Source organism: Eumetopias jubatus, unplaced genomic scaffold (assembly GCF_037043125.1).
Source record: "Eumetopias jubatus isolate StellerSeaLion01/CBP00866 unplaced genomic scaffold, mEumJub1_p1.0 scaffold_9, whole genome shotgun sequence".
Lineage (NCBI taxonomy): Eukaryota > Metazoa > Chordata > Mammalia > Carnivora > Otariidae > Eumetopias > Eumetopias jubatus.
Genome location: NW_028274815.1, coordinates 2410665 through 2430625, shown reverse-complemented (window position 1 = coordinate 2430625; position 19961 = coordinate 2410665). Strand labels below are relative to the sequence as shown.

The 19961-nt window shown below is 49.6% G+C and overlaps 2 protein-coding genes across 6 annotated transcripts in view; one reads left to right on the top strand and one right to left on the bottom strand.

Moving 5' to 3' along the window:
- TRAPPC12 (trafficking protein particle complex subunit 12) overlaps nucleotides 1–2615 on the bottom strand; it is a 95047-nt gene extending 92432 nt beyond the window's left edge. For both annotated transcript variants that reach the window (XM_028099635.2, XM_028099636.2), the window contains exon 1: nucleotides 2516–2615. The gene's annotated coding sequence lies outside the window, so the exon portion shown is untranslated. The remainder of the gene's footprint in view (nucleotides 1–2515) is intronic.
- A 2605-nt stretch (nucleotides 2616–5220) lies between these two features.
- The window catches only part of EIPR1 (EARP complex and GARP complex interacting protein 1), a 135712-nt gene continuing 120971 nt past the window's right edge, over nucleotides 5221–19961 (top strand). The window contains exons 1-2 of one of the 4 annotated variants that reach the window (XM_028099497.2): nucleotides 5221–5405; nucleotides 16249–16332. In XM_028099497.2, the coding sequence (XP_027955298.2) occupies nucleotides 5364–5405; nucleotides 16249–16332 (126 nt within the window). In that variant the 5' untranslated portion in view covers nucleotides 5221–5363. Of the gene's footprint in view, nucleotides 5406–5771; nucleotides 5970–16248; nucleotides 16333–19961 lie in introns of those variants that run through there. The other 3 variants (XM_028099499.2, XM_028099496.2, XM_028099498.2) reach the window with 3 other exon arrangements.

The following is a 19961-nucleotide window of genomic DNA, read 5'->3' as shown; positions in this document are numbered from 1 at the left end:
GGGAGGGACACATGAACAAGCCATTGGCAACTGTCCATTTCTATTCTGGTGGGCAGAAGACTGGGTCAGGTTTGCACTTGATCTTTATGTCTTCCACGAATGTTACATGTGGTCTTTGTATTTCATAATTAAAAAATGGAACAGCAGATGTATTTGTTTTTTTCTGTGTAACATAATTCATTATTTCTATTATTGGCTTAATAATTTTATTAAATCATAGACATGATTTTAGCTTACGTTAGCATTAAAATGCTAGCAAAGTGGACTTTTTGTTCAGGTGAGTGCTTTGCACGATGCCCTTAATTAATGCCTTTTTTTTTTTTTTTTTTGAGAGAGAGAGAGGGAGCTAATGCATGAGCAGGGTGGGGGGAGCAGGGGGAGAAGGAGAGACAGAATCTCAAGCAGGCACCAGGACCAGTGTGGAGCCCTATTCGGGGCTTGATCCTACAACCCTGAGATCATGACCTGAGCTGAAATCAAGAGTTGGACTCTCAACCAACTGAGCCACTGAGACGCCCCTAGAGCCAGGCTTTAAACTTCAGAAGTTGTGGTGGTGTCCAGGCTTTTAGCAACTAACGCTGCTGCTTCTCTCACTGTAACCTTCTTGAAACCAAAGCTCGTTTATATTTTCTTAAAGATTTTTATTTACTTTTTTGAGAGAAGAAATAGAACGAATAGGGGGGAGAGGCAGAGGGAGAGGGAGAAGCAGACTCCCTGCTGAGCAAGGAGCCCGATACGGGGCTCGATCCCAGGACCCCCAGATCATGACCTGAGCCGAAGGCAGATGCTTCACCGACTGAGCCCCCAGGTGCCCCACCTTACTTTTTTTTTTTTTAAGTACTAACTTTTAAGTGATTATTTAAGAACTGAAGTTTCATTAAGAACAACTCACTAAGAACAAAACTACAGTTCAGGTTCCCTTTCTGAACATGATGCTGGAATTATAAGTCTTTTACCAGACTGCGATAATGTAAACCCTATTTCCATGAAAATATATGCCATGTAGTGGAAATCTAATTAGCATATACTTACAAAAGCCCCCATGTAAAGAACACCCACTGCAGATCAAGCATTTTACATGTGTTATCTTATTTAATCCTCAGGACCAACTTAGAGAGTACCATTATTACCTCCATTATGCTGCAGAGAAAACCAGATGATTTGGCCAAAGGCATACTGTCAATATTTGATTTCAACACAGATTTTTCTGCCTTTGCTCTCCCTGTAAGGCTGCTAGGACAGATCACCATCCAGAGCAGCAGACGTGAGTCAGAAGGAGCACTGAACACAAGCTCTGAAAACTGCTGAGTCTTAGCTTCACTACTAAGCAATCTTTGAAAAATGACTTAATTTCTTAGTTTTGCTTTCCTCAGTCTGTAAATTGGGGTCATAAGGAATAAAGAGTAACTGATGCACAAGGCACTTCTAAACTGTAATGAGCTACATATACATTAGCACAGTAAACTATAATTTTCATAAAGCAGCACAGTGCTAACATGCTGCTGGAAATCAGACTGTGAGGACGAGTGAAAGACACTGCCACCAAATTACCCTAATTGCATTCCCCTCCCCCTCTCCCATCCCACCACAGTGGGCCAGGCTCAGGGGCTGTCACCGGGTACCATCCTGAATTCATGAAAGGAAGCCAGGAGGAGAGCATTTGGACGCAAAGACACCATATCTTCCAGCAACCACGAGAAGGGGGAAACTGTAGTCCAAGCTCCGCCTGGTTAAACTTCTGTGGTCAAGTGTGAGAAACACACACATGCATTTCAGAATATATCTCTGAGCCCTGTGCTTTTTTTAAAATAAATGCTTTCTGGGCCGCCTGGGTGGCTCTGTCATTGAGCGTCTGCCTTCGGCTCAGGTCATGATCCCGGGGTCCTGGGATCGAGCCCCGCGTCCGGCTCCCTGCGCCGCGGGAAGCCTGCTTCTCCCTCTCCCGCTCCCCCTGCTTGTGTTCCCTCTCTCGCTGGGTCTCTCTCTGTCAAATAAATAAATAAAATAAATGTTTTCAGTCTTCGCAGTATACGCACTCTATCGATCAGTCCCGTCCCGAATGCGGCTCTGGAAGGAACCAGGACGTGGCGTAAGAGCGGCGTCTACGCGCCCACACAAACCGCCGCAGGTACCCTCCCAATGCTGAGTTTGGTCGGGCAGGTCCCGTCTGTCTACGGAAGAGCAAGCTAACAAGAGAAGTCAAGGGGCCTGCTCAGGCCGAGCTGCTCACTGAGTGCCACAGCGGGGACCTGGAGACCTCCCAGGACGAGACGTCACGGAGCAGAGCCCGCGGAGGGGCCCCACAGGCGGGCACCGGGACAGGAGACCCCGGAAGGGAGCTCCGGCAGGCGACCCCGATGAAGAGACCCTTCCTCCCCGCGGGGGGGCGGCGACAGGCCACCGAAGGGGTCCACCTCCCGGGGAGGAGCTTCCCGAGCGGCCGGGGTCAGGGCCGGCGAGGCTGCGGCCAGGGACGACCTGACCCCCTCCCCACAGTCCAGGCCCCGAGTCTCACCTGCCCCCTGCCCCCCGGGGTTGGGGAAGCGGTCACCCGCTGCCGCGACCAGAGTCCGGGGAGAGAGCGGAGGAGGACCGGAAGGAGAGCCTGGGGCCGGCCCCTCCCCCGGCTTTTACGCCTGCGCGCGCTCTCCGTTCGTGCTGCTTTTGCGCAGGCCTAGTGCGGGGACGGCCTCCCAGCCATTTCCGGTTCGTGCTGCGGTGGGCGGGGCCTACTCACCAAGGTGCTATGGTGGGCGGGGAAGGGACACTGCTTTCTCTTAGCTCCACGGCTTAATCTCGGGCAATCGGAGACAGTGAATAGGACGCTCAGTCTGCGCCTCTGCTTCCTTGATTTTTTTACTGGAATCACTGAGGGCTCTTTATTCATTTGAGGGATATCTGTTGAATATTAACTGTGCCTGGCAGGGCACTAGGCATTAGGATACAACGGAGAAAAACCCTTTGTCTTCTTTTCATAAGTGATTAAAATTTTTAATTAATTATTTACTTATTTTTAAAAGATTTTATTTATTTATTTGACAGAGAGAAAGAGACCCAGCGAGAGAGGGAACACAAGCAGGGGAAGTGGGAGAGGGAGAAGCAGGCTTCCCGCGGAGCAGGGAGCCCGATGTGGGGCTCGATCCCAGGACCCTGGGATCTTGACCTGAGCCGAAGGCAGACGCTTACTACTGAGCCACCCAGGCGCCCCAGGTTTTTTTATTTTTGACAATATAGTCTATATTCAATGTGTACAATGTAATGTCTTGACACATGTACACATTGTGAAATGAGTACCACAGGTGATCAAATTAACACATCCATCATCCCAATCTGTTACCTTTTTTGGGGGGTGAGTGATGAAAAGCCTTGACATCTACTCTCAACAGATTCAAGTGTAGGGTATCTTACTAACTGTAGTCACCTTTCTGTACATCAGGTCTCCAGGACTCATTTGCATTGTAATTGAAAAGTTGGATCCTTTGATCACTCTCTCCTTTCCCCTTACCCCTCAGCCTCCGGTAAGCACCACTCTATTTCTACAATGAGTTGAAAGTTTTTTTTTTTCCGTATTTCCCATGTAGGTGTACCCATGCAATATTTGTCTTTCTGTGTTTGGCTTATTTCACTTAACAGAATGTCCTCCAGATTCATCCTTTTAAAAAATGACAGGATTTCCTTCTTAAGGCTAAATAACATTCCATTCTGTGTGTGTGGGGGGGGGGGCACCCATGTGTGCCACGTTTTGTTTCTCCATTCATCTGTCTATGGACACTTACGTTGTTTCCATGTCTTGGTTGCTGTGAATAGGCTGCAATGAACACGAGTGTGCAGATGTCTCTTTGACATGGTGACTTTATTTCCTTTGACTCCCGGAAGTGGGATTTTGCTGGAACATATGGTACTTCCATTTTCCACTTTTTGAGGAAGCTCCATACTGTTTTCCACAGTGGCTGCACCAGCTTACATGCCCACCAACAGCGTATAAGGGTTCCCTTTTCTCCACTGCCTGCCAACGCTTGCTGTCTTTTGACTTTTTGATACCAGCAATCCTTACAGGTGTGAGGTGGTATCTCATTGCGGTTTTGATTTGCATTTCCCTGTTGATCAGAGATGTTGGGCATCTTTTCATATACCTGTTCCAGGGCTTGATTTTGTCATGAAGATGGATTAAGGGTTGAGAGAAAAGTTAAATAATCACACAGTTGGAGAGGTGTGTGGTCTTGGAAAGCAGAGGAACCCAGCTTAGTGAAGGGGGTTTGCTATGGCATTTTGGGATTCCATGCAGTTTCCTTTCTGTCTGTTAAGGACATGGTCAAGGCCAGCACAGTCAGGGGGTGCTCAGTAGTGTCCTCCACCACCATCCCTGGACGTCTCCAGGGAACCCAGGGTCTTCCCAGCAGGTTCCCATTCAGAGCCCAAGGCTGGTCAGATGCTGCCATAGGTGTGATGCCAGGCATCACTCCCTGGCGCAGCACTGGTACTGCTTCTGCCCCCCCCCCCGTGCCCTCCCCCCCGTAGTGTTGGCTGCCTGCCGCCTGAATGAGCGTGGCCCCTGACCTTAGGGGTCCTGGGTAGTGCCCCGGTAGTCCACAGACCAGGCACACATCCTGGCTCCCCAACTTATGACCTCGGTGCGCTTAACTGTTCGTCAATTTTGCAGCCTCTCATCTCTTAAAATGGAAGCACGGTACCTTAGGCGCAGGGTTAGGGCGAAGAACTTCAAGACAGCGCCTGTAGAGCGTCGGTCCCTGCGCCCCGCTTAAGCACTAACCATAAGAAGCCACACGTCACAGATCCGGGTGAGGGATTGTCTCTGGGACAACGGAGCAGGGAGGGCTCCAAGTAGGTGACGTCTGAGTGACGCCCGCCCACCGGCCCCCGCAGTCCAGGCCCCACCGCCCCGCCCCTCCTCCGCCCCGCCCCTCCTCCGCCCCGCCCCTCCTCCGCCCCGCCCCTCCTCCGCCCCGCCCCTCCTCCGCCCCGCCCCTCCTCCGCCCCGCCCCTCCTCCGCCCCGCCCCTCCTCCGCCCCGCCCCTCCTCCGCCCCGCCCCTCCTCCGCCCCTGCAGATTTGGCGCCGGGCCAGGCCCCTCCCGGCCGGGTTCTCCTCCTGCGGCCCGGAGGGGCGAGAACCCGTATGCAGTCAAGTGAGCATGCGCACGAGCCCGGAGCCACATCCATTGGCAGCCGGCGAGGAGCGCATTGATGACGCGCCAGGAAAATACAGGAAGGAAGGCCTACGGGAGCCGAGGTGGGCCTAAAAGGCTCCGGGTTCGGGCCTCCTGGGCGGGAGGGAATGAATGGGTGCTGACCGGGAGGCGCGTCCGCTCTAGGGACAGGCCTTAGGCGTGTGAGTGGCCGCAGCATGGAGGACGACGCCCCGGTGATCTACGGGCTGGAGTTCCAGGTGCGTCCCAGGAGGGCCCCCGGCGCCGCGCGGTTCGCAGAGCGAGGCCGGCGCGTCCCCAGCCCCGCTGCGCAGCTGAGGACCGGGAGGCGGGGCTGCGGGGGGCGCCTCTAAGGGACTTGGTTATGCGGGAAGGCCCCGGTCCTGCAGCACGCAGGGTGGGCGTAGCGCCGGCGCCCGCGACGCCCGCGCTGGGGGTCCCCGCCGCCGCCTCTCCCGACAGCCCTGGGGGTCGCTGGGGGCTGCTGTGTGCGTGCGGCGTGCCCTTCGTGGAGGCCCGCACCGCGCCGGCGGGCTTTCTGGGGTGCGGGGGACGGGCGTGCGGTCGGGACGTCAGCGTTGGGAAGAGAAACGGAAAGTGCCCTGGTGCCCTACCCCAGTCGCCCCGAACTCTGACGTCCCACGTGACCGTGGCAACTGGATCCAAGCTTTGAAATCATTCACACTGGCGCAGTGCTGTGAATGGGCCCACAGACTCTGCTCGGATTTCACCTCTTGACCGCGCGTGTCGTACTTCTCTTCGCCCGGTGCTCTGCGGTGCCTGTTCCCCGGGGCCATCACGTGGTAGGCGCGCAGCACAGGGCTGTGAAGTGCCGGGGGCCCGCACCCGCCGTGCGAGCCGTGGGGCGGGAATGCACACGCGGTTAGCAGGGCCGCCGGGAGGTCTACGGATAGCGGGGCGAAGTGAGGGGGAGAGGGGTCGGGGGGAGCCGGAAGGGCAGGTAGGTCGCACTGTGCAGGTCCTAACAGAGCCCTGTATCGGTTTAGCTCTTCGGATGGCTTTCGGGAACCTTAAGGCACTTAAGGACAGATAGAGGGACCCAAAACACAGTTCACTGCCTTATGAAGTACCTGATAACATAATTGTGTGCCCCAAATGTGTGTTAAAAATATAAATTATGGGGGCACCTGGGTAGCCCAGTCGGTTAAGTGTCTGCCTTGGGCTCAGGTCCTGATCTCAGGGTCCTGGGATCGAGCCCTGTGTCCGGCTCCCTGCTCAGCAGAGAGTCTGCTTCTCCCCCTCCCTCTGCTGCTCCCCACCGCTCATGCTCTCTCTCTCCTCTCTCTCAAACAAGTAAATAAAAATCTTAAAAAAAACCCTAAAAAATAGAAATGATTCTGGTTTCAAGAAGCTCACATTGAGAGAAGCTGCAGCGTTACTTGCTAAAAGCCTGGACACCACCACAACTCCTGAAGTTTAAATCCTGGCTCCAGGGGCGTCTCGGTGGCTCAGTTGGTTGAGCGCCCAACTCTTGATTTCGGCTCAGGTCGTGATCTCAGGGTTGTGAGATCGTTCCCTGCCTTGGGCTCCCTGCTCAGCGGGGAGTCTGCTGGAGATTTTCTCTCGCCATCTCCCTTTCCCTCTTCCCTTGCCCCTGATTGCTTGTGCTCTCTTTCTCTCTAATAAATAAATAAGTAAATAAATAAAATCTTTAAATCCTGGTTCCAGCCCTTACTAGCTGTGTAACCTTCGGCTTCAGTTTCCTCGCCAATAAAATGGGAAAATGAGCCTGGATCCCCTGTGGCTGTTAGGAAAATTAAATGAGTTAATACATTTAATTCAAGCACTTAGAACATTGCCTGGCACATAATAAGCATTCATGAAATGTTCTAATTATTATCATAAGACAAAATTCTTACAGATAAATCCATACGAGGCAGTATCCAAGTGTCCTGTGAGGAATGAGCTATGTTACAGTGTTTGACCTTGGGCTCCATTACCCAAGATTGAGCCTTAACTAGCTGCTTTTGAGAGCGTTCTTGTGGGGGGTACCCTGCTGCAGACTGCCTGTGTTTCACTTCTCTCTCGGTCCTACTTGTAGATGCTGTTCTGTGGGCCACGCCCACCTAGCCAGACTTGGGATTCTAACCTAGAGAGGCTTTAAACCCAAGCGAACTTCAAAGCCCCTTAAGTGCAAAGTTGCACTGCTTTCTCCTGGAAAAGGTGGGTGTGTGGCCACATGCAGAGGGAGCCTGTGGGGAGATTGAGGGTCCCTGACCTCATACTTCCTAAAGTGTACATCTGACTCCAGTGTACCGAATCACTTCTTCATTTGCTTAAGAAATCTCCTTGAGAAATAACAGAGGTTTTGATCTTCAGTGTTGGGTCTTTGAGATAACAAATGTTATTTCCTGGGATTAATATCAAGGAGTGGATCCTTGCCTTGGGCATCAAATGTTTTATCTGAATTTCTCCTTTATCTTAAAAGAAGTAGCAGATTTTTATGCTTCTTTATTTTGGACAGCTTCTGGGCCATGACATTCTTGAATCTGAAGAACTGTTACTACGGTAAACATAAAAAGAACTGGAAGTCACAGTGGAGGTTTGGTTGTCAGTGACATTCAAATCACTGTGGAGAACACTTTACTTTCGAAGATGGGGATCTGGAGGTGCCTGGGTCACTCAGTCAGTTAAGCATCTGCGTTCGGCTCAGGTCACGATCTTAGGGTCCTGGGATCGAGCCCTGCATTGGGCTCCTCACTCAGTGGGGACTCTGCTTCTCCCTCTCCCTCTGCCCCTCCCCCCTGCTTTGTGTGTGTGTGTGTGTGTGCGCGCGTGTGCGCGCGCGCACGCATGCTCTATCTCTCTCTCTCTCTTAATAAATAAAATCCTTAAAAAAATAAAAGAAGATGGGGATCTGATTGTTGTCCGTTGACTGAGGTAATGAGGCTCGAGGGTAAAATGAGGTCCTTCTATGTCAAATAAAAGGCAGAAGAGCACCATACAGGGGTCCTTAAAATAAAAGTGCTGAGCACGTTTGTGTTTATGGGACATTATGGCATTATGTGATTGACATCTTTTAGCTCATAGGAAGCAACTTTTGACTTGTGTTTTAGTTTTTTTTATTTTTGTATATTTAAAATTAAAAAGAAAATCCAAGTAATTCTTACTAGTCTTTTAAGAAGTCAGATTGCTGAAAATCTGATTAAGAACTGCAGACCCTAAACACGCCTTTTCCATATTATCTGTTTCCCGGATAACAGCCACATTCAACTTAGAACTTTTTTCTCTTTACCACTTGTTCATAAAGATTGTATTTTTTAAATTTATTTTTCAGAGAGAGAGAGAACCAGTGCACAAGCGGGGGGAGCAGCAGAGGGAGAAGCAGGGTCCCTGCTGAAACAGGGAGCCCAATGTGGGGCTCGATCCCAGGGGTCATTACCTGAGCCAAAGGCTTGACTGACTGAGCCACCCAGGCACCCAGAATTTTAAGTTTAACACCTTATTTTTGTGTATGCATATCCCGAATTTCCTGGTGAGTGGTGCGCTTGCTAGCCATGTGCCGGTACAGCTGCTGTTTGCCCTCTGGGCGCCCCAGTTCCCTGTCTTGCATTCTCTTGTCCATTGTTTGTGTTACTGGGCTAGACGGTCCCAGCCCGCTGTGCTGTAACCACCATACTTGTTTGCAGGATGATTACTGGAGTCTATTTACATTAATAAGACAAGGAATATACTGCCCCTTCTGGGCTGGATTTTAGGGCTCTTTTCTGAAAGGGGGGTGAGTTATTTTACAGGACATCCAGTAACCGTGGTCAGGTGGTAGGTGGATTGACTGCTCCCAAACTAGGCACAAAGACACCGCATTTTAACAGTGACACATTTTTAGCACAAAGCCATCTTATAGTTACATTCTATAGGTTTGTTGCATATTTGAATATTGTATACATTATTCTAATTATGATTGTAATTTTTGTTACGGCTGTTTCTCCAGCATTGTTTGAATTTGAAATAGTGTAAATGAGACTTCAGATGCCTTCACACACACTCTCAGTGTACTGGGCAGGAGAAATCAGCCTTCCCAGTTTGAGTTTAATCTGAAGTTCTCAGTTAACAGAACTGTAGTTCTTTATGACTATTTCAAAAGTCTCTACAAATAAGACTATTTCTCTCCTTCACGCTTATTTCTTTGAAACTTTTGGCATTAAGAAGACCCTCTTGGGGCACCTGGGTGGCTCAGCTGGTTGTGTGTCTGACTTGGTTTTGGTTTAGGTCATGATCTCGGGGCTGTGGGATAGGGCCCCGTGTCGGACTTCGCGCTAAGTAGGAGTCTGCTTGAGATTCTCTCTCTCTCTCTGCCCCTTTCTCTGTCTCAAATAAATAAATAAATCTTAAAAAAAAAAAAAAAGAAGGCCTTCTCTGGTTGCGAGGGCCACTGGTCCTTCAGCAGACATGCCGAGGGACCACTCTGCCCCACTGAAGTGGCTTGAGTCTGTCCACTTTGCCCGTTCCTGAGCCTCGGGCACTCTCCCGACACTGGCTTTTGGATCTGTGGTCACTAGCTGTTCTGATTTCTTCCTTTCTTTTGAGGTTACGTTTGGTCGTTTGTATTTTCCTAGGAAATTCATTCATTTAGTTGGTCGACAAGTACTTTTGGTCTACAGTGTGCCAGGCATTACTCTCTGCCCTAGAACAGGGCAGAGAAGGAATCAAACACCAACCCAGCAGCCCTCCCTCCTGGAGGCCCGTGTGGAGAGCAGAATCCAGAACAGCCTTAGGTGTTCTTCCAAGACTCCTCAGTTGCATGCCTAATTTGTTTGCTGTCATTCTTTTTTCTTAATGTAAGCATTTAGACCATGAATTTTCTTCTGAACACTGACTTCTTGATTTTACTGTTTTCTGGGTATCTTACGGTTTGAACTCAATGTCTTTTATTACCTGAAACTTGTTGGGGTCTTTCTTAGCCCTGTCCATACCCCTGCTGTGAGTGGGGGTCCGTCCTGTGTCCTTCCTGCAGTGGCTCTGTGTTTCCCTCGGTGAGCTCTTTGAGCCCAGGCTTCGCCTGCGGTTGTCATGCCTTATCTTCTCCAAGCTGTGTCTTGATATTTTTCACCTTTTACTTTTCTGTTCTCTTTTTCTCTCATTTTTGAAGAGGTGACTGCTCTGTTAGGTTTTATAGACGTGTGCTGGTATGAGCTTTGGCTCTTCTGTGGCAGCATGTGGTCAGCGCGTGTGTGTCTTCTGAGGTCTTTTCCCGCTGTTCTGCCTCGCTGTCCCTCCTGGTGGTGCCCTCGCAGGGCTCCTGAGCTCCTCTGATCCTGGTGTCTCGTGGGCGAGCCTTCCAGTCCAGCTGCGGTAGGCTGTGTACGCGGACTTGGGCCCGGCTCGGGCCCCAGACTGGCGGGAATTCCTGCAGCGCAGGCTTTGGTTTGTGAGCGAATCTGCAGCCCTCACTCATCCCCGGGCAAAGACGATGGCCCAGGCCGGCTGCCCACAGTGCGGCACCCTTCCACTCTGTGGGGCCAGAGTGCTTCCAGACAGGATGCCCAGTCTGCTTGGCCTGCTCTGACTCTTGCCACCAGCTGTGCACCTGTCATGCCGTCCCATCCCCGCGGTGCCTGCTGTGTCTTTGTGGCGGGGGGGGGGGTCGCCAGCGCCCGCTCTGTTCAACCCCCCTCTCAGCTCTGACCTCTACCTTCAAGTCTTTCTTCTTATGGCAGGTGTTTGGATTATAGATGTTTCTGAGTTTCATTGAAGACAGTCTGTTTCTGCTTTTTATTCTCGTTCTTACTTTTGTGTGATTCCCTAGGGTTTGGAAGAGCAAAATGAAGACTTTAGCCTACTGCTCGAAAACCTGAGGGCCCGATTTGACTTGAGTGGGAAGTGGAGGGTGAACGGGAATAAGAAGACTCATGTCAGGAAGGTTGGGTAAGAGGTTGTGACAACGCTGCTCAAGCAAGGAGTGGGGAGGGGTGGCGGTGTGGTTGGAGAGGAGCTAGGGAGGGTGGGATGTGGGGTTAGGGGTTCCCGTGTGGTTGGCCTGGTCGGCACGAGGTGGGATCAGGAGCTGTTAGCCACGGACCTGGTTAGTGGGTGCGCGGTCACCAGCCTGGTTACAGTGATGATGCTTGTGGGAAAGGGGGCTTGCTAGGAAGGAAGTGTGGCCCGGGAGCGTCGGGATGGAACCGTGGGCGCAAAGCCACAGCGTGAACAGGGGGACTGGGTGGTGACGGACTGGGTCCTCGGGGGCCAAGGGACAGAGGGGTCTCATGTCAGGGGCGTCTGATGGCTGTGACGCCGGAGGCCACAGGGAGGGCAGTGCTGCGGGGTGGCTGCAGTGAGGCCAGCTCAGCAGAAGGGGAGGAACTGGGCAGGGTCGAGGAAGGCTCCCCTGTCTATGCCCCCATTAAGCTTGGCAGCAAATGGAAGAATGGAGGTCTGGCAGCAGCTTGAGAAGCAAATGAGTCAAGGTGAGATATTTTCAAAGGACAAGGGGACATGCGACTTGATTTTCCTAGTTAAGGGGAAGAAGCCAGAGAAGAGGAGAGGGACAGAGAAGAGAGAGGGCTGCCCAATGTTGTGTGCTGCAGGCGGGCAGCAGGGGCGCCCCTTCTCTGGGCAGGAGGGCAAGGGTGCCCCATCTCTGGGCGGGAGGGCATGTGGCGACGTCTCCAGGAGGCCAGCCAGTGGCTTCTGTGTTGCTGCTCAGGTGTGAGGCGAGTTCTTCGCTGTAAGATCAGGCTGGGTTGCACTGGGGCCTCCAGAGGATCTGGCAGTGCAAAGCAGAGTGGGCGAGGGGCAGGTGGCAGCCCCTTGGCAGAGCTGAATGGTCAGCCTTTGCACTTACAGGAGTGAGTGTGTGAGTGAACGCGCCAGTGAGCATGTCCCCAGGAGCAGTGTTGTTGCCACAATTATCCGTGAGTAGCTCAAGAGGTTTGGTGTTTCTCTTATACACTCTGGACCTCTGTGATTTTGGGTGTGGGAGATGGAGAGAAGTAGGTACTTAGCTAGCACAGAGTGAAGAAGTTGGGGCTTTACCTTCTTTTCACTCTTTCTTTTGTGTTTGTAAAGTGATCTGCCAGAACGCTGAGGAGGCGATCTGCTGTGTGAGGAAGGGCATCGGGTGGTACTAGCTTCCTGGTTTGTCATCTTAGCGATCTGGGGCAGCTCTCAGTAAAGAGGCTGTTTCTGGGGGGAGACCGCTTACCATAGAAGGTTCAACCCACCCTGGTCTCTGCTGCTTAAGCACAAGTCGTGTTCCACCTCCTTGCCTTCCGGTGTCACCTTAAACTTGCCTGGGGCGCGGCACATGGTGGGGGAAGTTCTGATGAGGAACCGGGCTGGACGTTCACCAGAGGGAGCATTTACTTGCTTGGACTAATAAGCACATGAAGACAGTTTTGAATTTCCCAAGGGAATGCTTAGTACTTGGCAAGTACTGGGAGGTCTGGGATTTGTGCCTCTTGTCATGGAGTGGAACTTTCAGAGTGCTTCCGGTGAGAGCCAGGCTTCTCAGCATCTCCAGTTGCCTTGTCTTGGGTTGGCTCACTAAACAATGAGGTGGGTGGAAAGACAGCTGTGCCAGGAAAGTGCCATGGCCCTTCTTTTGAGAACAGGGCATGGAATGATAATAAAGTGACCTGTGCTCTGCCTACAGTCCCGTGTGTAAATATCTTACCTGTGTTCCTGGGTCCCTGCATCACCATAACAGAAAGAGAACCAGACTCAAGGCTGGGAGTCTGGGTGGTTCTTCCTCTAGGAGCTTTGTGACCATGACTGAGTCACTTAACCTCTCTGGTCCTCAGTGTCTTTATCTTCTAAGTAGAGATAATATTATCCATCTTGACTTTGGGTCTCCTTCATTGTATTATGAAGATGAACCACGGTAAAATACATGGGGATGTTTTATGATCTATTATACCCTAAAATTTGATCTTGTAACAATGAGGTCATTGGAACACCTCAAAATCATCATTATGACTAGACTTAGGAAGGTCGTTTGATCATTCACTTCATCACAGGACCAGAATTATGGATACACATCCATCACCCAAATGGCCAGAGTTAAGTTATTATTATAATTTTACCCAATAAAGTACTAAAAAGATCTTAGATTCAATGTTTTTGAGATTTCACTGTAATTTTTAAAGATGCAGTTTAGATTCTTTTGTAAGAATAATTCTCTTCAGTTTTTTATTTTTATTTACTCATTTTAGAGAGAGTGCATGCGTGTGCAAGCAGGGAGAGGGGTAGCGGGAGAAGGAGAGAGAATCTTGAGCAGACTCCGAGCTGAGTGCAGAGCCCGACACGGGGCTCGATGTTATGACCCTGAGATCTTGACCTGAGCTGAAACAGAGAGTTGGACATTTAACCAACTGTGCCACCCAGGTGCCCCTCCTATTCAGTGTTTTAAAAAAGAAGTGGCTTACCGTGTGTGACAGAATGCATGGTGTCAAACTTGTAGTACTTTTCTAAAACTGTGGTAGCTTTCGTCTCTGAAACACATGATCTCTTCGACTTCTTTTCCTTGCATGCTTACCGATAGTCCTGCCCAGGGGTGCAGTTCTGGGCTCTGTAAATTGCTTCAGGATGAAGCAGGTTGAATGCTGGTTTGTGAGGGCACTCAGCAGCCTCTGCAGCGCTGAGCTGCCCTTTTGTTCAGTCTCATGGCCACTAACACAACATACTTCTTTCTGGTGTTCTTCTGTTTTCCAGCGATGGCATTTAATCCTGTCTTCTGCCTGAAGTTGAGCTCATGGGTGCGTTTTGGTAAATGTTAATTTGCTGCTGTGTGGTCTGGGCCAGGGGCTGATACATAGTCATTTCCCACCTGCTCTGTTTGGGTCTTGTCCAATGTCTCCTGCAAGTCTGTTTCCTGAGGGCAGGGCTAGTGTCTTACCCTCTGTGGTGACTTCCATGCGTGGTCACCGTGCAGGGGTTGTGTAGTCAGCTCCCAATTGCTGACTCGAAGCACAGACAAGTCTTTTCATGGAAAATAATCATTTCCTCTCAGATGAGTCCTCTACGGGGCCCTGTTTTTGGGGACTGTCAGGCTTTTTCTGTCTGGGATGATGACATGTACCTCCATTTGAGTCTTAGTGTCCTTGTTGGAAGGTGGAACCCGTCCTGCATCCCCCTGTTGACCTGGGTTCTGCCTTCTGAGCAGCTGGGGGTTTATCTCTGCAATGGCGTGGATGCTTCCTCACCAGTCATTTTTCTCTAACCAAGTGGTGTTCCAATTAAATAGGATGCAGGGGATCTGTGAGTTTGCTGGTATTATGTGCAAAATTCTACTTGTATGTATGCACATTTTTGGCAGAAGATATATAGACTCGAACTCATCAGTTTTGTGAAGAGGTCTGACTCCAGTCTAGTTTTGTTGAACAGGTTGTAGGCATATTGGCTAGAATGGATTTTTTCCTCCAGATGCCTAATAATGTAAATACTGTTCTGGACATGTATTTTCTTGCTGTTACTGAAATGTATTCCGGTAGTTGATGTTTTTGTGCCAGCAACCCTTTGTGAGGAGGGGTTGGGACATAGGGGCTATGGTTGCGTTTTCTGAGAGCATGACATGAAATTGTCATCTCCAAACCTTTTGGCAGTGGACACTGAAAAGGTCTTGTTGTTCGCCCCAGTCGTGGAAACCAAATCAAAACCAGGCAGACTGAATGGTTAGGACAACTGCTCTACTGTTTCTCTAACCCCGTTTTATTTATTTTTTTTAGATTATTTATTTATTTATTTGAGAGAGAGAGCAAGAGAGAGCACACATGAGTGAGGAAAGGGGCAGAGGGAGAGGGCAAACTCTAAAGCAGGATGCACTGAGAGCTATCAGCCACCCACAATCCCAGAACATGCCCTCAGCTGAACGGAGCCGTGTTGCCCTAAGTCACACCCCTCTCCAGGGACAGCCTGCTTCCAATGCCTGATTGATGGCGTTGGGGGCTGGGCAGTAGATGGGCCTGGCCATGATGGCTCCACTCTGAGGGACCATCCCAGCTCTGGCTTCCCTGTGGGCACTGCGGTTCCTCTGTGTCCTCTGCACATTCCTGCTTCCTTGACGCCTTCACTCCTGCTTCCTCCATGATGTCATTCCCAAGAGTGTTCCCAGCAAGTCTGTGCACAAAGCTTGATGATTTACAGCTTGTTTCCCAGAGAACCTGATCATCTGAATGCTCAGCGGGTCCCTTTCTGTTGTTTATTGTTTGGCTTTTGATCATATGATTTTGACTTGTTGTATGTCTAGTTATTTTTGATTGAGTGTTTGACATTGTAAGAAAAACTGTAGAAACTTTGGAGGTCTTTGTCTTCCTCCAGAGGATTTACTGTTACTTCTGGCAGGTGTCTGGCCAGCCCAGGAGCATCAGCCTGCTCAGTTCACTTAAAATCCAGTCATGGACTAAGGTGACCCGGAGCGTTAGTCTGTGCCGGTTCACCTTCTAGTTCACCCTCACTCCTGCCCTGTGCCCTGTGGGATCCCAACCCTGAGTGTTAGTGCTTTGCTGGCCCCTTCTCTATGGTGGGCCCTGCACTCCGTGTTTGTACCCTCAGTCCATGAGCTTGTCGGAAGCGTTCCTCAGTGTCAGCCGCTAACCACACTTTCCAGACTGACAGATGCCTCCAGCCGAAAGGGGGCCAGAGGTCAGGCTTGCCTCTCTAAGCTTCCCTCCCTTTCCAAGATCTTGGCATTCCTTCATTGCTGTGGTAACTCCTTAAAGGAGGCCTTGAAACAAATTCAGAGTATTTTGTTTAGTTTGTGCAGTTGCCCTCTGCCAGAGACTTGGTTTAAGCCACCTGCTCTGCCATTGTGGGAACCATTTTCTGCTGTACTGTTGAAAGATGATTTGTTCCATCAGTCTATTTCTGTTGAAAATTATGGTTTTATTAAAAATACCACTTACATCTTTATTGCTTATTTTTCGTGCCCATATACACATTTGAATGGAATTGTGGTGTCACAAAGTATACAAAAGATGAAGGCTTTGCATACACGTTTCTAAGTTGCCTAGTGGCTACTTTGTACTAATTGATACTCCAGCAGCAGTAGAGGAGGTAACTGCCTTATAATCTCTGTTAAATCTAACATCTTAAATGTGTGTGCATTTTCCTTCCCTCCGGCAGGCACGTGCTCTAACACCTCAGACTGCAGAAACAGATGCCATTCGGTTTTTGGTTGGGACGCAGTCTCTTAAATATGATAATCAGGTAACTATTTTTGACAAATGTATATATGTTAATTACTAAGTCTATTCTTAGTTTTATAACCATTTTGCTCTTCATTTTTCAAGCAACATTTGAGAAAATTAATGCCACACAAACAAAATAAAACTTTCATTGGGATTTAAATATCCAACTGTATGTAATAATTGAATTCAATAATTTAAACTTACTCTGTGTAGGATCAATGTCATAGTTTTAGTTTGTGGTTATGTAGGGTTTGCTGTGTAAGTGATTGAGAAGCTATCCAGGGGACGTGGTCGGCACCACTGTTTCTACCTGGGGTGGTGAATGACCACTCTAAGTGCTTACAGCATTCTTTCCAGCTGAGCCTGGATGAAGCCATAATCCCGTTGAGCTCCAGGCTTTCACTGCCACGCGCTCCAGGAGGGTCTGTTTTGGCCACTCTCATAGAGAGAATGTTGGCTATTCACAGACCAGTACTCAGTTCGTGGCTTGACACAAACGTATGATCTTGACCGAATGGATTAACCTTACTGGACTTCATGTTCCTCATCACCAAGATAGCAATAAAGCCATCTGCTCGATGTGCCTCACAGGTGCTGAGGATGTTGTGAAGATGTGTACTGTCTTGGATCCTGGGGGAAATGTGCAAAAGGCCATGTGCCCTGGAGCAGGGCCTCTGCCCAGTTACCACTGTCCCACAGGGGGAGTGGCTTTAAAACAGATGTGGAAGAGTCTTTGGTGCTGGGTGTGGTGTAGTGACATTGCCTCTCTCCTGTTATGAGAGATTTTAAATTGATGTGGTCATTTTGGCAACTGATTTGGTGACCTATATGTAGAGCTTTATAAATAAATGTTTGTATTATTTAACCTTTACTTCCTATACCCAAAACATAGGAAAACCTTTATTTATTTATTTATTTATTTTAAAAAAGATTTTATTTACTTATTTGACAGAGGGAGACAGCGAGAGAGGGAACAAAGCAGGGGGAGTGGGAGAGGAAGAAGCAGGCTTCCTGCTGAGCAGGGAGCCGATGTGGGGCTCAATCCCAGGACCCTGGGACCATGACCTGAGCCGAAGGCAAACACCCAACAACTGAGCCACCCAGGAGCCCCTAGGAAGACCTTTATATATAAGGAATATTATTGTAATGGTACGAGTAATTGTGAAACAGCAGCAATCAGCTGTGCCATGTCAGGTTGGATGGAGCCACTATCTATGGTGGCACATTCACAACTGGACCCGGTTGAACCTGGTTCCTCATGGTGGAGTGGTTGTCACTGACTGCTTGTTAAGTTATAAACTCATCAGTGTCATAATTTAAGAGTCGTTAGATGATTCAGTGAAATGTTAAAATTGTATGTACTGTGTGATCCCAGTAGTGTTAAAAAAGCAGATAAGTTTTCAGTAACTACAGACATTGAGTCACTGGGTGTATAAGTGCAGCTGATAGAACATTACATCAGTTATGCCTTGATTAGGACAGCAGAGGATAAAGTACAGACTTGAATCTTATGTGTGGCAAAGACTAGGCGGAAACAGGTCACAAGGCCTCAAAATTTGAGCCACGGTCACCTTTGGGTGATGTGAGCATTTGTGAGGTAGATTGTTTTCCTAATTTTCACTTTTCTGAACGTGTGTGTGTCATTTTCCTTTTGGCAGAATGTCAGGTAAGAAGGATTTATTAAATGGTTTCCAGTGGGCATCTTGTGGGGAAGAGGAGCCTGTGCTCTGTGGGGGCTGCTGTGTGGGTGAGAGAGGGGGGCGCCCGACGGGGTGCCTCACGGGGTTGCGTGTGTGGGGGGGCGCCCACGTGGAGATGCTGTGGTGTAGCAGGAGTGGCACTGGGCAGGAGTCTGAAGGCAGACTTGTGGCTTCCTTCCGTGTGGGGCCGACCACCGACCGCAGAAGCCGTCACAGGACAGGTGTCGGGGTTCCGCGGGGCCCTGTCTGCAGGTGTCGAAGCGCCTTACCTCATCCGCCTGCTTTTCGGTTCCGCTCAGTCCTGAGGCTGTCCCCTGGAACTTTTTGGTGGAGGTATCAGTTTTTAACTCTGAGATTAGGGAAGAAATTATGATGTCATGAGGGATGCTCAGTGAATTAAAGGCCAGATGAGGCAATGAGGGCATCCACAAGTCAGACTTGGTTGTGACCCCAAGAGAGGAGCAGCCCCAGATGACCTGACATGCTTTAATCCTCTTTAAATCCTGTTGGAGCAAGGTCTCTGCAGGCTCCGTGGGGAGCACTGTGCAGGGAGTTGGGACTCCCCGGGTTGTGAGGTCAGCGTCCTGCAGCGCACTGCCGATTACGGCTCTGTATGTCCTGTTGCATCAATGTAGTTTCGTGACACAGACAGTCCTGGTTTCCAGAATACAGCCATCCGTCCTTGTACCTAGTGAAATGAATGACTTTTGTCCTTAAGAATCAGTCTTAGATCAATGAGATACCACCTCACACCAGTCAGAATGCCTAAAATTAACAAGTAGGAAATGACAGATGTTGGCGGGGATGTGGAGAAAGGGGAACCCTCCTACACTGTTGGTGGGAATGCAAGCTGGTGCAACCACTCTGGAAAACAGTATGGAGGTTCCTCAAACAGTTGAAAATAGAGCTACCATACGATCCAGCAATTGCACTACTGGGTATTTACCCCAAAGATACAAATGTAGGGATCCGAAGGGGTATGTGCACCCCGATGTTTATAGCGGCAATGTCCACAATAGCCAAACTGTGGAATGAGCCAAGACGTCCATCGACAGATGAATGGATAAAGAAGAAATGGTATATATACACAATGGAATATTATGCAGCCATCAAAAGGAACGAGATCTTGCCGTTTGCACCGACGTGGATGGAACTGGAGGGTGTTATGCTGAGTGAAATAAGTCAATCAGAGAAAGACATGTATCATATGACCTCGCTGATATGAGGAATTCTTAATCTCAGGAAACAAACCGAGGGTTGCTGGAGTGGTGGGGGGTGGGAGGGATGGGGTGGCTGGGTGATGGACATTGGGGAGGGTATGTGCTATGGTGAGCTCTGTGAATTGTGCAAGACTTGAATCACAGACCTGTACTTCTGAAACAAATAATGAAATATATGTTAAGAAAAAAAAAAGATAGCAGGAGGGGAAGAATGGAGGGGGGGAACTGGAGGGGGAGAAGAACCATGAGAGAGGATGGACTCTGAAAAACAAACTGAGGGTTCTAGAGGGGAGGGGGTGGGGGATGGGTTAGCCTGGTGATGGGTATTAAAGAGGGCACGTTCTGTGTGGAGCACTGGGTGTTATGCACAAACAATGAATCATGGAACACTACATCAAGAACTAGTGATGTAATGTATGGTGAGTAACATAACAATAAAAGAAGAGTCAGGCTTAGAAACCCAGTTTTCCAGTAGGGCACAGAGAAGGTATATATTTAACTTAAATTTTATGGCATCAAGGATGTAGCTGTCTGGGAACCTGTCCTGAAAGTCCAGTATATGATGGCTGCTTGGGCGCTTTGCTTACAGACCCCAGTGCCACCTGCTGTCCCCTTCCTTTCAGAGCTTTCTTGTCCCACCACTGGGGAAGGCTGCAGCCATGGCCGAATCAAAGGGTGGGGGTGAGTCTGCTAGTCTGGTTCCACACCTCGCCTGCAGCGGCCTCTCG